This window comes from Strix aluco, chromosome 8 (assembly GCF_031877795.1).
Source record: "Strix aluco isolate bStrAlu1 chromosome 8, bStrAlu1.hap1, whole genome shotgun sequence".
Taxonomy (NCBI): domain Eukaryota; kingdom Metazoa; phylum Chordata; class Aves; order Strigiformes; family Strigidae; genus Strix; species Strix aluco.
The window spans coordinates 32,758,677-32,775,155 of NC_133938.1; the positions used below are offsets into that span (position 1 = coordinate 32,758,677).

A 16,479-nucleotide genomic window follows, 5' to 3' on the forward strand; every position below is an offset into this window, starting at 1 on the left:
ATATTCCTTAAAATATGAGAAGATATCCATATCTTGAAGTGGCACACATACTAAGTATCCATTTGTGCTTTCCTGAGCGTGCTTTTTTTATAGTTACTAAATTGTTTTTAAACCTTTGGTAATTTGCTCTTAATTTTTCTATACTGAAAACACTGTTAGGGGTTACCTGTGGAGTTACGCTGTCAGCTCCGGGAAGGTAAACAAAGTAAAGGTGACTGGAGTTCTTGTGCTTTTCTTTCATGGGCAACATCCATTTAGAGGTTAGTTTTCTCCCTTATGGCTCCAGTAAAATTCCAGATAAGTAGCAGGTCAGAATGGAAAGTTAAAGAACAGCATAGTATTTTAAAAATATCTTTACAAACCAGTGACTATGGAAAATGCAGCTGAGCTTTCCTGAGCTAGTCTTAAAACTGTACATTTATTCCAAGCTATATTTGTTTGAATTGAAAAATACAGATTGTTGGGTATTTAGTTTGCAGGTTACTCTCCTGGCTTAAACTTTAGAACTCTGTGGAATAGACAGAAGCATACTGCTGATCCTGAATGACTGTCTACACACCGGATCCCAGCTCTGAGGCTTTTAACTCATTTTTCCAGCACTGCTCTTCTAACTAGGGTCAGTCTGGGTCCTGTGCTTGTTGTGAGCTCTAGGCTGTAATGGGAGGGAGAGTGGAGACTTTGGTGGAGGTGGTTGAGCTCTAGAAGCCTGAGCAGGGTAGGAGACTTGTATTTCCCTCCCTCTAGATTAAATTGGAGAGTAAGCACATATAAACTTCCCTTAGTGTAGTTTTTACCTGTTGGGCACATCATCTTCAAATCTTGAGACAAAGGAACTGACTTCCATGAAACTGGAGGGAAAGAGTTTGAATGAAGCTGACTGCGAGAGTACTTTTATCCAGGGAGGAGGATTGTCAGTTCTTACCAAACTTGGAAAGAGTTGTTTTTTGAGGATGAGCCTTATGAGTTGCTTCTAATAGAGCCTACATAAAGAGAAAGAGGGAAGATGGGATTAAAAAAGGTCCTGTTCTGTGTCCCGGTTTCTCACCATCCATCTCAGCTGAGGTGAGAACAAGAAGGTCATAGAGCAGGATTCCTGGTGGAGAGGGTTTGGATTCAGGTAGTGATTGCTTTGCTTTAGCATCTGCTTGCAGAGGTGTTTTTTTTTTTTTCACTTGCACAGTTGCGCTGATGCTGAATTAATTGTTTGTGTGGCTTTGATCTACAGCTATAATCTGATAAATCTACTGGTCAAAGAAATTAGCTGTACCCTGACTTCAGCTGCCTGTAACAGGACTAATAAGCTTTAATCTAGTTAACACATAAAATTGACAGTAAGGTGGTAGTTGAAGGTGTTTTTCATTGCCATATCTGTGAAGACTGTCCTTTCAGTGTAAAAGGCACATGGAACATTTAACTCGATGACTCACAGCCTGAAGATCTCTGGCTACATCAGTAAGAGCTGACGTCGCCAAAACCTGCCTGCTCCCAAAGCAAGTGATTCCAGCACGTTATGAAAACTACGGTCATTTAAATTCGCTGCAAGTTTGGAACATTAAGAACTTGTTCAATAAAGTAAAGCGGCTTATAAAAATTGAATCCTATATACAAATAAATAAATAAGTAAAATCTATATTGGACTCCCTATACTGCAGCAAAATCCTGACTCCATCCAGTTACCCTTTCAGGAAAAGGTGTGTCAGGCTGTTAACTGGAGGTGCAGTCTGAACCTGTTACATTCAGGCGATATTATCAAAGATGAAGTTTATCCTCAAGTTCCCTGTTTTTCAGGTATGAAAATCTAGGTTTGTGCACGATCCTGAGATTGCTATAAAAATGTATTCCTTTGACAGGTTGTACTTAGAGATACAGTTGTCTACAAAATACTTCAGGGAAGTCAGAGGTATTTCTGTATCTTTCGACATCCAGCCTTTAGCAAAGTGTACCAGCTGTAAAGGATTAGTGCCCAGTGAGTCCCTAAAAACTACCTATAAAGCTTTATATTATAGCAAGTGTTAGTAGTTACTCTTAGGAGTGGAAGGGACAATGCTTATTTCCCATAAAACTGTCAACCACGTAGTAATTTTTGCTCAGCTCTGAACTCCAGATGTGAATGCTGTCTTGGGTACAATGTTTAGGGGCTGCTGAGTGACCCAACTCGCCCCTAAATCTGCTGTAGAATATTCAGTGCCCGTGCTGTCAGTGTTTTCTACTGCTTTCCCCTGCCCTGAATCAGCACGGCTATACTTAAATATGAACAAAGAAAAAACCCACTGAGGTATTAAGCCATTATAAATTTTTGTTGAAGTTAACTATTATTTTGAGGAAAATCTAAAACAGTAGTTGCTGGGTGTTGCTTTGGAGTTCCTTCTGGGTGTGAGCCTTGCCACGTGTTGGAGTGATAATTTAAGTGTGTTAAGTGTATTTGACTTTTTAGTATGCTAGCATAGAAAATTCGCCTTCACTACCCAAAATAAAGGATTTCCTATATTTTATGTAAATGTATGTTCTATATGTTCTTATTCCCGTTCAGAAGAAGGAAAAGTTTCTGGCAGTGCCCTTGCTGAGCCTTCGGGTCAGACATCACTTGTGTCTTGCTAACACTTGCTAGGCTGCAGGCACTTTCCATTGTGGTACAATTTCTGCACATACCTCCGGGAAAGAGAAGTACAGAAATATCAATTCCTGCTTGGGGTGAAACTACTCTGACCATTTAATGTGGTTTTTAGTTTGTAGAGTATTCACAGAACAAATAGTTGGATTCTGATTACTTCTATAAGTTCAGCCTGGACTAGTTACCCATTTCAGTACTGAAAATCCTCAATTCCTTATCAGGGGGCTCATGTTACTGAGATTTGATAAGGGAACTGATACTGCTGCTAATGCTTCAGGGCTGTTGGGGAAAACCAAGTGGAGTTCCCCTTTAGCCACGGTGGAAAGCAGAGTGTTGTGTCCAGTGTTTTGTTTTTTTTATGAGGTCGGGGTTTTTCCGCATTTTTTTGTAGGACTTGTCATGCCAGAGCAGATCTTGCCTGGCTCATCTTCGCTGTGTAAATGCAGAGTGTGGTGTAAATGAAGCTTGACTTTGCCCAGTCGGACTTTGAGAAGTCACGGGTTTTAGCTGAGTAGCACAAGATTGCTGGCTTTGAAAACTTGGGCTTTGTTTTATTTGCTTTTCTGTGCTTGACAATGAAGCTTGTTATCAAAACTGTGCTTCTGTAGTACAGATACTGCAGATGCAGTGTAGTATATGCAGAACTGAAAAGTTGTTATGAGTGCTTTGAATTATAATGGAACTGAAGAATAGATATTGAAACAGAGATGAGCTGATTTGGGGGCAACAGTAAAATAGATCCATTTGTTTAGTGATACATGAATGGAGTTCAAAGTCAGGTGGCAATAAGAGAATTAGAAAACTTAATTTGAGGTTGACGTTTTAGCCTGGAAGAGAGAACTGGTGGTTCAGTGTGTGGATTTCAGCCTTTTCCAAGGGGCTGTTGTACAAAGGCGGTGATCAGAAGCTCTGCGTAGCAGCTGGGTGTGCTGCGGCCAGGGCTGTGTGCAGCAGAGGGGTTGGCATTTCAGAAAAAACTTCTGGACTATCACTAGGCGATGAAATAGTTACAGAAGGAGGTTGTATGATGATCTTTTTTGTAGGATTTTAAGAAGAAATTAAGCAAACGTCCTAGTGTAAAAGTGCAAGTGGGACCACATGATCTTTTGACGTACCTTTCAGCCTCTCAGTGTGATGGTTTGAACACTTGAAAATGTGTATATGGGAGAGACATCCCTGTATTGTGGGGTTTGTTTTCTGTAGTGTTTAGTATCTTAAGGGAAACACCCAGTTTTCATTTCCTCTGTAGGAAAACTTAATCAAGAATGGTAAAAACTTGAAAATGGAAAACCAAAATGCGTCTGTCTTGTCTTCCTTTGCTAAAACTGGTGGTTCATTGCAGGCTAACAGTAGTGTCTGATTTCCCCCAAGTTACAGCAAAACAGGACTTTATATACTGCCAGGTTCTTAAGAGAAGAAAAGTTTCCTTTGCCATCTGTGGGTACTTAAATTTTAATATATGTTATGCCTTCAGAACTTCAAAAGAAAGTCCTGACTTCTGTCTTTTAAAGTTTTGAAGCTTTTCAAATATTTGAATAAAATGAAAATTCTTTTAGCTGTCAAACTATCTCACTGAATTGAGTGGAAGGCTTTTGTGGTTTTGCTCCCAGTTGAACTAGATATTAGACTAGATATTAGGAAGCATTCCTTTACAGAACGGGTTGTTAGGTGTTGGAATGGGCTGCCCAGGGAGGTGGTGGAGTCCCCATCCCTGGAGGTGTTTAAGAGTCGGGTCGACATAGCGCTGAGGGACATGGTGTAGTTGGGAACTGTTAATGTTGGGTTGATGGTTGGACTGGATGATCTTCAAGGTCTTTTCCAACCTAGACAATTCTGTGATTCTGTGAACTAAAGCATGGGCTGAGTTTATATTTTGTTAGGAAATTGTAAAGAATAGCTATCACAGTATAGCAAGATGATATATATCATCTAACAGAGATGCTTGAAATATAATTTTTGAACTATGGTTTGTGCTTATTTGGCTTTGGACCAACAAACTTGGGGAAACTTGACCTGAATACTGAACTGCTGAGTCCAACTGGGCAAGGAAGCACTTTAGAATGTTCTTGAAATGATAAAATGTATAAGCAAGCTGTACCAAGTTTGGGAGACAAGGTATTTTTACACCACAATGAGTCATTCTAATGCAAATTCAGTATGAGGCGTTGCAAGGAAATATATGGACAAAAAGGTTTGTTAAAAGATGCTTGATGAGATGAGGAGCCATTTGCACTGTCAGAAACTCTTGCTGTTATCAGTGAACTCCGAGTTGTGCCCACTAGGAGTCCCTGAGCACCAGCAAAGGCCCTTCAGTAAAGTCTGTTCAAGGAACAGGCAATGCATCTTTTCTCTTGGGATGCTAATATTTTGCCACTGATGCAGAACAGGTTTGGTACCCAGGCTGCCTCTTTTATCCTGGCTTAGCAACAGTAGATGCAGCTGTTTGAGTTAACAAGTTGTTTTAAGGTGGAAATGAGAAAGAGCATGCTAATGTTAGACCTACTTTACTAATTCCTTTGGCCCCTAGAAAGTATTGAAATAACTGCTATACCTTTTATTAAAAATTATAGTGATAATCCCCTCAGTGTAGCGTGTTGCAAGCTTATAAAATATAAAAGGCAGTTTCCTTTACAGCTAGTGAAGAGATTGGCACTAAAGGCTCTCATTCCAAAAAAGATATTCTAAAAAAATTTTTTTTTTTGTAAAAGTTCAGGTCCAGCCATATCGTTAGGGCTATGCATTTACAGAGCATCTGTTGACAGTTGCACTGATGTAGGGGTCGAGGCTCTCCATCTAAATGCTCCAGGCAACAGCTGGTCAAAACTTCATGAAAGTCAAGCCTTTAAAATGGTGCTCTTTTAGAAGATTAGTATTTAACATGGTGGAAGGTGGTTCTGCACAAGTAATTTTCAGAGGAGCAGTTCTTAACTTTTAAAGGGCAGAGCCTTTTTGCCTGGAGGAGAATATTGGGCTCATGTTTGCCGGAGCAGTACTGCGTGTCCCACTCGGGCTGAGCCTCTCAGTAGGATTCATGGCTTTGGCAATGCAGATCGTGTTCTCAGCTCAAAGAAAAAGTTTGCACAACTGGCAGGTGTTTAAAGTGCGAGCCAAATTGTATTAACTTGGCCAGCTGTTCAAAAAGAGAGACTTCAGCACCTGAGCAAGTCAGCTTTTCCTCCTGAGCAGTAGCATTTCTAGCTGCCAAGTCATAGCATCGCAGAACTGGCTCAGCTTTGTGCTTGACTAGACTTGCAGGTCAGCATCGCGGAGGCTCCCGAGGCGCAGCACGCATAGAAGATTGCCATCCTTTGTCGGTTCTTCTTAGCTGTGTGGGGGAAAAGATCTGCTCTTTCCCATCCTGCTAGCTGCAGTGACTGGGAGGGCATCACTGAGGCACCTTGTATTAACTCTGTGTGGACGAGGCAGAAATCTTTCCTGGGCTTTCAGCTTTCTTGTGACACAATATCTAAAATTTTCATTGCTTGCCTGCCAGTAATAATAGGTTATCTCTTCTCCCAGTGTTCCCTGTTGTTAGGAGTTGGAAAAAATGTATTAACACCTTCTTGAAAGAAATAAGCTAAAAAAAGATATCTTAAATAGTTTAAATTTGTGAGGTGAGGAATGTACAGATTTACTTCTGGCACCCGTTAAGATATTCTTAACTTTAATTAAAGCCCTTGGAGCATCCCGTTGCTTCTTGGGTGGTACACTGGTGAATATGGTGAGTTGCTATAGATAATTCTTGCATTTAATACGTAGAAATTTTGTGAAGGGACTTGGCAATATACATCTTCCTAGTGAAGCACCGGCGCTATTATGCTATCTTTCTAATCCTGATGTGGATCTCAAAACCTTCCCTATAATTTGTGGCCAGTAGGTAGAACCCAGAACAACCTGAAAAACTGTTTTTACAGTCACCACAACTTCACATTGGCAAGAGAGAGTATATGCTTGTTTCTGAAGCCTCTTTAGGGATTAGGTGGTGCTTTTTCCTGGCTCTCCATTCTTTCCCAAGCTGGCATCTGACTTTCATGTTAGTCACAGTGCGATTTTCATCTAGTTTTTTTGCTGAGGGAAGCAGGTGGAAGTGGATATTTCATATGCTAGGAGGATTCCATGTCTGGTATGGGAAGCTTGCAGTCTTTGAAAATATGTGTAAACATTTGAGTGTAGCAAAAGCAAAGGGGCATGTTTCACCAAAACCCAGCCGGACCTGGCAGCCTTGTGTCCCTTCTGCCTCTGTTAATTCTGTGTCAGTCAGACAGGCCAGCAGTGCTGCCTATTGAAGTTTCAAGTACCACTGATGCAGTGCTTAACCGTAGCATCTTGATTGCCTGCTCTATCCAGCCATTGATGATCATTCGTAAATATTTGTTTAATGAGAACTCTGTCCTGGTGTTCCCCTATTTGAGAAACTATTTGCCAGCCTCCACCAGCAGTGGGAATTTGCAGAGGATGTTCAGCAAAGGAGTGGTAGTTGATCACCTGTAGTTGCCATTCTTTCTGTATGTTCTATATGTTCTTTTTTCTTGAAAACCTGATCAAACCATGACTTCAGGGAGGCAGCGCAAGGAAGAGAGGTAATTGGGGAAGCCATAGACTTTTTATTGCCTCTCCTTAAGGAAAACTAGTGTAGCACAGAGGGTGAGGAAGGCTGTAGCAATGTGCTGACAGGCACTGCAGGGAGTTTGCTTCACTCTCCGGTGGCTACTGCATTTCACATGTGACAACTTAAAGTTAAATTCCCAGTTACAGGTAAGCAGGTATCACTAATGGTAGGACACTGCTGCCAGGCAAAGTTTAAAATATAGTGTAAGTGTTCTCTAGTTTGTATTTTTGCTGAAAGAGACTTAAGCTAAGCAGGGAAAAGTGAATAGCTGACTTTTGTTATGGTACGAATTAGGAAAAAATCATACTGTTAAACAACAGTAGCTGAAATCCATACTGCATGGGGTCAGCTATAGCAGTGTAGGTTGTAGGCAGTTTTTACAGAGCTGGCCCCACTTTCTTACTATTGCATGAATGTGCTTTAGCATAATTCAATTATTTTGATCAGTCTCTTTCTAATTTATTGTATTATTGCTTTCTTACAGGCAGGCAGAAGTCCTGAAGGCTGACATGACAGGTAATTGCCTTTATTATACAGTTAATCTAGCTGCTAATGCTTGATTCCTGTTTTGTTTTCCTTTTGTGTTCCTTATGCTTATCATTCCTAAGAATTCTCTGGAAAGTGTGTGACGTTATGTTAAAGGTTTGTCCTCTGTATATGAATAAATAGTGTTTTAGCAACTGTGCCTCTCCTGTGTCTAAAAATACACATGCTTTTAAAGTTGACTTGGGGTGTTTTAAAGCATTTGGAGAGGGAGGTCACACCCCTACTTCTGTCCCAGAGCCGCCTGTCCAGACTACCACAGGAACTGTTGTATTTGGGATTAGCCAGGACCTAGGTGGTTTTGAGAAACTTGGGTGATGGAAATGTTGATCTGAACGCTACCACATGTGTTATGAAAGTGTAACCCTTAGATGCTCTAAAATGCTACAGGCTATGTTGTAAGCTCTGTGTATTTATGGAAAATGGAAATAGTTTGTATTAATGTATCAGCCACGCAGCACAAGCAGCTTGCATAATGTACCTATGCTCAGCCTTGCTTACCACCTTGGTGCAGTACATGTAGCAGGTTGGTGTAGCCCCCGCGGGAACTGCCAGGATCCACCTGAGCCGGCAGGAGTGGCTATGCCATCAGCAGAACGGCTTCCCTGGCGTCAGGCCCGTCCCTTGTGCTCCCACAGTCCCAGCTCAGGTGATTTTACAAGGCATGGGAAATTGGACTCTGTAACTCGAGATAGCAGGGAGCCGTGTTTGCATTCACCTTCAGTGGTGGAAAGCAGGTGGCTACCAAGGAGTTAGGAAACGGCAAGCATGCAGTAGTACTTGCCCACATTGTTCTCCTAAACACCAGCAGTGTTGGCTCCAGGGATTGTCCTATTTAGCATCCCTCAATGGATTTCTTTTCTGCTAATTTTTCCAGGCTACTCTGGAAACTTTCCTAAATTCATCCAGTGGCAAGAAGTTCTGCAGCTTAGTGACATGGAGAATTGCCACCTCCTGTCCATTCTGGTTTTTTTTAACTTGCCAGCTTCTGACTTTGCTATGTCTAGTTCTGGTGTTGTAGGAGACCGATCAGTTAATCAGTGATCAGTTAATCCCCAGTCCCTCTGTAGTTCTTGTATTTCGCTGTTCTGATGAATCTGTGATAAAAGCAGGTGTTTGGCATTGGATATCTTACACCGTGCTGTGTTCTTTCCTTTGGTAGGTGAGTGAAAAATCAGTTGGAATAACTCTTGAGTGTTACAAAAACTGTTGTGTCTTTGTTTTTTCTTTTTACTCCTCAGATTCGAAGCTGGGTCCAGCGGAAGTCTGGACATCCAGACAGGCTCTACAGGACTTATATCAGAAAATGCTAGTGACCGATTTGGAATATGCTTTAGATAAAAAAGTGGAGCAGGACCTGTAAGTACCTCAATAAATTTGTGTGTGTGTATATATATATGTAATCTGGACTGACAGGCAGGAAACCCTGAGCCTTCCAGAAAAGCAGTTGTATCCTACGAAATGGTTGTCTTATTTCCTTTAAAATGAGCTGTGCTGCGGGTGAAACATGAGGATGCGCTGCAGAGTTGATGAAGAGCATTCAGTAGGTTAGTATTTTACCTCTGGCAATTAGCAGCAGCCATGTCATGCAGGAGTGGGTTTCGGTGAGCTAGATGGAAGGGAGAGAGGAAAGAAACACCAGTCTTCTGGGCTGTCACGGAAGGTCTGAAGTTTGGAGTTTCCAGAAAGGAGGAAGTTTGCCTGTTGTGATCACCTGGACCTTTGAGCAGAGTCTAACAGGAGTTGAGTAGCTGCCAAAGACCCTCACTTTAGGCCCTCTGTGGTAGGGCTGGGCAGAGGGAAGAATATCAGGAGAGAACTTTCTTAATGTGCCATGAGCACCTCAGTATCAGGGGAAGATCCTGTTGGGTTTTCTCCATGCCCTGAGTCCATTCCCTGTTATTTAAGATGCAGACATGGGTTGTAACAGGTTTAGTTAAGAGAAGCACGTGGTTCTTCCGGCACTCTGAGGGAAGCAGGATGAGTAGGCTGGCTGAGTTCTCCTGTCCATGCCTCCAGATGCTGAATGATTTTTAACTGAAATTTCTATACCCCACATCCTGTTTTCAGAAGAGAGCTATGTTGCCTAAACCAAAACAATTAGAAGCAAATATTAATGCTGTTAATGTTAGCTATATAGTATCATGATCTCTTTCCCTAGTTAAGAGAGATGAGGAAAGGTAGTTCTTCCATATTTAACATTATTTCTAATCTGAATGTTGTCTGAATTTGAATATTCTTCATTTCCATGTCTGGTGCTATGTGATTAAACAGTTCTTTCCTGTTGCTTATGCTATCTGCATAAGACACTTCCAAAGTAAAAAGGAAAACACTTCTTTTGTTTTCAGTTGGAATCATGCCTTTAAAAATCAAATCACGACGCTACAGGGTCAGGCGAAAAATAGAGCAAATCCAAATCGGAGTGAAGTTCAGGCGAACCTTTCCCTGTTCTTAGAGGCAGCTAGTGGCTTCTACACACAGGTAAGTTGCAAAAAAAACCCCAAAATATTGGCTGTGGTACATTTGCATAGTCTGGAAGCAAGTGTGCTTCAGCCTTACACTGCTTGCGTGTGGGTCCTTTTCAAAGTTTTGGCTGTCAGACCTCTTGTGGTGCTCCAGCAACTGCACATGAGGGATAAGCTCCGATATCCTACCAGTATGTAATCTCTTTGAGGAAGGGCAGGAAGGATCAGTTTTAGATGGGTAAAATCTGTTCTTTTTCCCTTAGCGTAGGAAACTGTTGCTGTCCTGGATCAAGCAGTATACCTTGCTAAAACCAGTGTTCTCAGTAGAACGTGTCTACAGAGCTGGTGACGTGCTTTCTTTTGATCAGCCACAGCCTTGAGCTGATCTGAAACTTCCATGAATCTGGTAGTTGTTTTGGTGCTCTATAAAAACACGGCAACGGTTTAAGCTCCCTTCTACTAGAATCTGCTTTAAAGCCTAAACCCCACTGCTTTGGGTAAGATCAAAGGTCCATTTAGCCCCCTATTTTGTCTCCTACACTAGTCAGCTCTGACTGCTCAGAGCGAGCATTAAGCAGCAGGAAAACGTAGAATGATACTTCCTTGCTCTAGTCTCTTGCTCTCTGGCTGTACATTTGTTGCCTTCTTGAGCTAGTTTGTATCTGAATCATCTAGCTATGAGGAGGCCTAGCTTTCACTGACTCTCCAGTCCCTCTTGAAGCCATGTACTCTGGTCTCTGCAGTGATCTGTGGTGAAGAATTCCATATTTTAAGTGTAATGTTTAAAAGTAGCAGTGACACAAAAAAACCCTCAAGCCCAACAAATGTGTTAACTGATGATTTCATTGTACTCTTAGTTCTTTGTTTCTGCCATTTCTCTAAAAATTCCCATTTACCTTCTCACTACTATATATGAATTTGTGGGCCGTTGTTGTAATTCCTTTTCATTTTGAAAAACATGATACTTCCCCTAGATAGTGAAGGATAAGCAAAGATAATCAGTTTTGTTCTTGGCTCCAGTTATTCAAGAACCAGAAATAGGTGCAGAATTCTAAAATGCAGAAGCACTGAGGATGTGTGTGATGCCTTAATGTTTTGTGCTTTGTTCTGTGTCCCTTCCTTGTAACTCCTAACACCAATGGTGAGCACTGAGTTGTTTTCTAAGAACTGTCTGTACATACTACATACGTATTTGAATACAGCTTTGTTTTGACTAATACCTAACTCGGTGCCTACCACAGTTGTGCATTTAAGTAGGGTGGTTGGCCCCAAGAGTATTATGTATCATTTACAACGTATAATGTCTTGCTGTTTTTTTGTTCAAGACTCCCAGGCTTACAAGCACGTTTTCAGTCTTAATTCTATATTTTTGTCAATGATTATTTAGAATTTCAGACTTCAGTTATGGGAACTTTTCTTCCCCTCAAGCAAAACTCTGTTATTGAGTGAGTTGTTCTTGTGTGAGGTTTTCAGTTAATTGTAAATTTCTATTCATGTATTTATTCCTTATTGCTAGTTTTTTGCCCATACTCTTTCCAATGTTAGATTTCAGCTTGTAGATTATAGAGAATAGGAGTTAGTGTGTGATAATGACCTTAAAGGTAATTTGCCTTTCTTTCCCCTTTTCCCCTCATTTGGTGTAAGCTTCAGCAGCGCTGTCACTGCTGAATATCTCAGGTTGTGGTCTGACTAGACTTTGTCATGGCTAATTTGCACAGTCTTCATGTTGCAACATGCACAGTAGGTCATTCTTACTGTATCAATTCCTAGGTTAATTCTGAACATCTGCAAGGCAACCCCAGGTTTTTCTTTCCAGAATCTGTGTGATTATCTTTCTTTTTTTTTTTTTCCCCTTCAGCATTGTTTTTTGGAAAGCTGCTTATTTGAAGCAGCCAGTTTGACAGGCTGTGGCATGGTTGCCAAGGGTTTTCCACCATCTTCGCCATTTGTATTGTAAAAGCCTTGTTCTTCCCTGCAGTGTATCAGGGAATTTTGCTCTTTTTGTGTATGACACCACAGACTGGGTCGTCTTTCTCTGTTTGCTGTGATGTTAATCATCCCATTTTTAGTCTGAAGATTTTGCTCAGGCAAGATACCAGCTCTCCAACTGCAAGGCCTGTGTAAATGACATCTTTGAAAGAGAGCATGAATTCTCCTAATTCAGCATGTTGGAAGATGTCAAGTTTCTCTTTTATCCAGCTTTCATCTGTGAGATCCCTCTCGTTTAGGCATTTTTATCTACTCTATAAAAGACAGAGCAAAAGGGGAGGGAGGTGTAACACAAACCTTTTTCTGCAGCAAGCAAAAGCACTGCATTGCATGTTTAGTCGCTGACAGAGTGTGCATCTCTGTCAGCCCTGGGCTTTCTATATACCTTTATCTGGAAGTGGAACCCTGCTGCAGGTCTGGTTTTTCCCAGCTGGGAGAAAGTCTGTCAGTTCTTACTTGCATTTTTAACCCTGTAACACAGTAGAACAAACACTTTTCAGGGCTATGTGGTTACTGTTACTTTCCAGAGTATTTGATGGAGACCATTAGGAAAAACTTCAAAAGCACTAATTAAAGTGGCAAAGTTCAGGTTTTCCTTCAATCAGCTTCTGAGGTATTTGATCAAGTAGCTGATGCCTTGTTCTTTGAAAGAGTCTCACTGTTAGCTTAGCACAAATATTTACTGACAACTCAGCCACTGAACTCTTAGCCAACATTGCCTTGCATTGCCTACAAACTTGATTTTGTTCTGGCTTCCCTCTAAAGTTTAAGTCGGGGTAATACTTTTCTTACATTGGAACAAGCTTCTTTGGAGGATGAGTGTCATTCCTTTCTCTGAATTTCTGAGTTTTCTCTGAATTGTCTCTGAGAAAAGAATGGTGTCACATCATCAAGGTATAAAAAAGACTGTGTTCCTCTTGAGTGTCCTACTTAAAAAACAAAACCCCCCTCCAGAAAAACCCAGCACAAAAAAACCCCCAACAAAACCACAAAATCCAACAAAACTTGTAGAACTCTAATAGTCAGTCTCCACTGATGCATACTTAGTAATTTAGGTATTGCAGGAGTTGAGTTGCTTTCTGGTTTGGGATGCACAGCTCTTCTGTGGCAGAATACTGCACTATAGATCTCAATGACTTCCCGATGGAGAATGTAATTTAAAGTCTTGCTTTCAGTAACCTAGGCTTGTTCATTTTAAATATGTTTAGTTAATTCGTGCCTCCGAGAGATGCTCTGTTAGTTTTGTCTATTGTTTCAATGCTTTTCTGATTACTGTCTCTAGCTGCTACTGAACTAGACCTGTTTTTCTAGTTATTACAGGAATTGTGCACAGTTTTTAATGTAGACTTGCCATGTCGTGTAAAGTCTTCCCAGCTGGGAATCATTAGCAATAAACAGACGCACACCAGTGCCATAGTGAAGCCGCAATCTAGCTCCTGCTCTTACATCTGCCAGCACTGCCTTGTCCATCTTGGAGATATCGGTGAGTTTTTCGAAGGAAAAAGAGGTGGGACATTGAGTTCTACCTGTGTTCAGCCCTCACAAAGAGAGATCTGTACATCCCACGGGCGACTGCTGGACCGAGTGTGCTCCAAATTAGTAGCTAGTAGCTGGTGGTATGTTTGGTGGTTGCTACAGTAGGAAAGGTCTGGAAAGTAATGCTGTTAGACTTTTCTGATGCGAGTTACACATTAACGCATGGAGAGAGTTAATCACTAGCTTTCTAGTGATTTGCTAGAATCTGTCTTCTAGCATACGAGATGGCTGGTAGGCGTAGTGAAATGTTGAAACCGGTAACTTACAAAAGCTTGTTGCAGCAGGCTTAGCATACTTCTCCATTTCAAAATGTTACTGTTAAATCTTACATACAAAGGCAACAGATAGAAATCCAGCCTTTCATAAACCAGGTTTCTTTTTTACATTAAGTTCAACAGGTTTATTTCTTTGTTGATGAAAGTAGAACTATGTGTTGTAGAAAGCTTTCTTTTCACAGGAATCTGCAATTGCTTTTGTAATAACCTAAAAGCAGATTTAGTCGCTGATTGTGCAAAGAAGTATGAAAAATTTTTGTAGCTCTGGATGTGATGCTGTTGGCACAAGCATCTTTCTAAATAAGAACTGAGAAGCTGTGACAATAAGATCTGAGGAAAAACAACCACCTTAACATTCGGTGTTTTGAATCTTCATGCTGCTTCATGTAATTGTGTGTTCTTCTGATGCTTATTTCTAAAATAATAGTAAAATGCTCTTCAGGTAGACTGGGTTATGTTAAAGTAAGTGCAAGATAGTTGAATTTTTTGTCTTAACTTGTTTTTTTTTGTTGTTGTTTTTCTTAGCTCGCTATAGGAATCAGACCAGCCAGGCAGAGTCTTACTACAGACATGCAGCTCAGCTTGTCCCTTCTAATGGTGAGTCAGGGGTACCTTTTAGGTTCATAATTCCAAAGGAAGATTTGGGGTATTGCTTTTCTTGTGTGGCAGTTAGAAACTTGTGATTTTTATATCAACCTTCCTCCCCAGATACCCAAACCAGTCATGCAACAAAGCCTGACCTGTTGATAAATCATTTAGATAACAGCTGTTTGCCTGATCTGTGTCACTTGTCTCCTTTTTATGAAGATTTAAAAACAAAGAACCTAATACGGCTTCACTCCAGGGCTTCACTACTGCTACATTATACTGTTACATTCATACATTATAAAGTATAATTAATGAACACTTGCCTACTAGCATCATTTTTTTTCTTTTATTGTTTGTTCACATGCCAGTTTGTAAAGTTTAGTAGCTAAAATTGGATTTTGCAAGTTGTCATGAAAGTTAAGAGCTGCTTTAGTTAAGGGATCTAGCTTTTTAGCTATTGGCTTACAGTGGTCCAAAATGTAGGGATGGTGAGAGAAGGATAAATCACTTTTAAGCCAGGCTGCTGAAACCAGTAATTCATTTTTTTAGCCAGTTATAGTCTAACTGAAAAAGTCTCCATATTCTAACTGTAGAAGTTTTTACTCGCTACACAAAAAATACAAACAGCTGTTGACAGCTAGATTTGCCTCATGAGGTAAAACTGGGGCTAGATTTTGTCCAAATAGGTAAATGTCGGTGGTGAAACCTTTGTTTTGATAGTATCTTCTCATTTAGACAAAAATCTTATGCCATATTTACAAACCCACCACCAAAACAGAAAAAAACCCTGACAAAACAAAAAACCTACACCCCAAATTTGGAAGCTTTTTCATTCGAGTGGTACTGGTACAAGGCTGGGGTGAAAAGGGTCAGCAGATGAATATGAACGTTGTCTGTTGAACAAGTTAGGACTTTGTGCTCCCTTTTCAAGTGAACATACTTATTCTGGAATCTAGCACGTTTCACTCCATGACAACTTGTATCTGTTTTCTCCCTTAGGTCAGCCTTATAATCAGTTGGCTATTCTAGCTTCCTCCAAAGGAGATCACTTGACCACCATTTTCTACTACTGCAGAAGCATTGCTGTGAAGTTCCCTTTCCCAGCTGCCTCCACTAACCTACAAAAAGCACTTTCTAAAGCACTGGAAAGGTGAGACTAAACATAATGTATTTGTGCTTGGATGAGATGGAGGAGACTTCTTCCAGATGTACCTCCCTTGCCAGGAGTTATTTATATTTGGTAGTAGAAATAGAAATTCCTTGACCCCTGTCCAGTCAGAGCATCCATACAGATGTATGGAACAAAGAATAGTTTGTGCCTGGCATGCTCCTGAGTGCGAATAGTGAATGCAGGAAATAAGCATATTGTGCCAACATGAAAAAGTAGCTTTGCATGGGCATTCCTTCTTTCCTGAACTCCACAGAAAAAGTTTGTAATGTTATGTACAGCTGTGTTTAATTCCCAAGACTGAAGTCTGGTATTTCTGTTCTGGATGTAGTCGTGATGAGGTGAAGACTCGATGGAGTGTGTCTGACTTCATCAAGGCATTTATTAAATTCCATGGCCATGTGTACCTGAGTAAGAGCTTGGAGAAGCTGAGCCCTCTTCGAGAAAAGCTGGAAGAACAGTTCAAGGTTAGTTCTAACAACATATTAATTACTGTATTGAGGAGAGTATTTTTAGCAGCTGAGTTCTGAAATTACAGTCCAATAATAACTTTTTCACATGTTAAAATACACGAAGCTCAAGTAGCCAGTTACAGAAGGTTTGCATCGCAGCTAACACTCAGCAGTTCTGTTGACTTCTGCAAATAGTAGGATTTTTTTTTCCCATTTGTCATGTGTTGTGTTGTTGGTTGAAAT

General features: G+C 40.7%; 1 protein-coding gene across 10 annotated transcripts in view; it reads left to right on the forward strand.

The window, feature by feature from the left end:
- SMG7 (SMG7 nonsense mediated mRNA decay factor) overlaps positions 1-16,479 on the forward strand; it is a 55,660-nt gene that overhangs the window by 14,732 nt on the left and 24,449 nt on the right. For all 10 annotated transcript variants that reach the window (XM_074833098.1, XM_074833099.1, XM_074833103.1 and 7 more), the window contains 7 exons: positions 7,705-7,736; positions 9,005-9,122; positions 10,112-10,244; positions 13,529-13,700; positions 14,554-14,625; positions 15,616-15,766; positions 16,116-16,251. In XM_074833098.1, the coding sequence (XP_074689199.1) occupies positions 7,705-7,736; positions 9,005-9,122; positions 10,112-10,244; positions 13,529-13,700; positions 14,554-14,625; positions 15,616-15,766; positions 16,116-16,251 (814 nt within the window). The remainder of the gene's footprint in view (positions 1-7,704; positions 7,737-9,004; positions 9,123-10,111; positions 10,245-13,528; positions 13,701-14,553; positions 14,626-15,615; positions 15,767-16,115; positions 16,252-16,479) is intronic.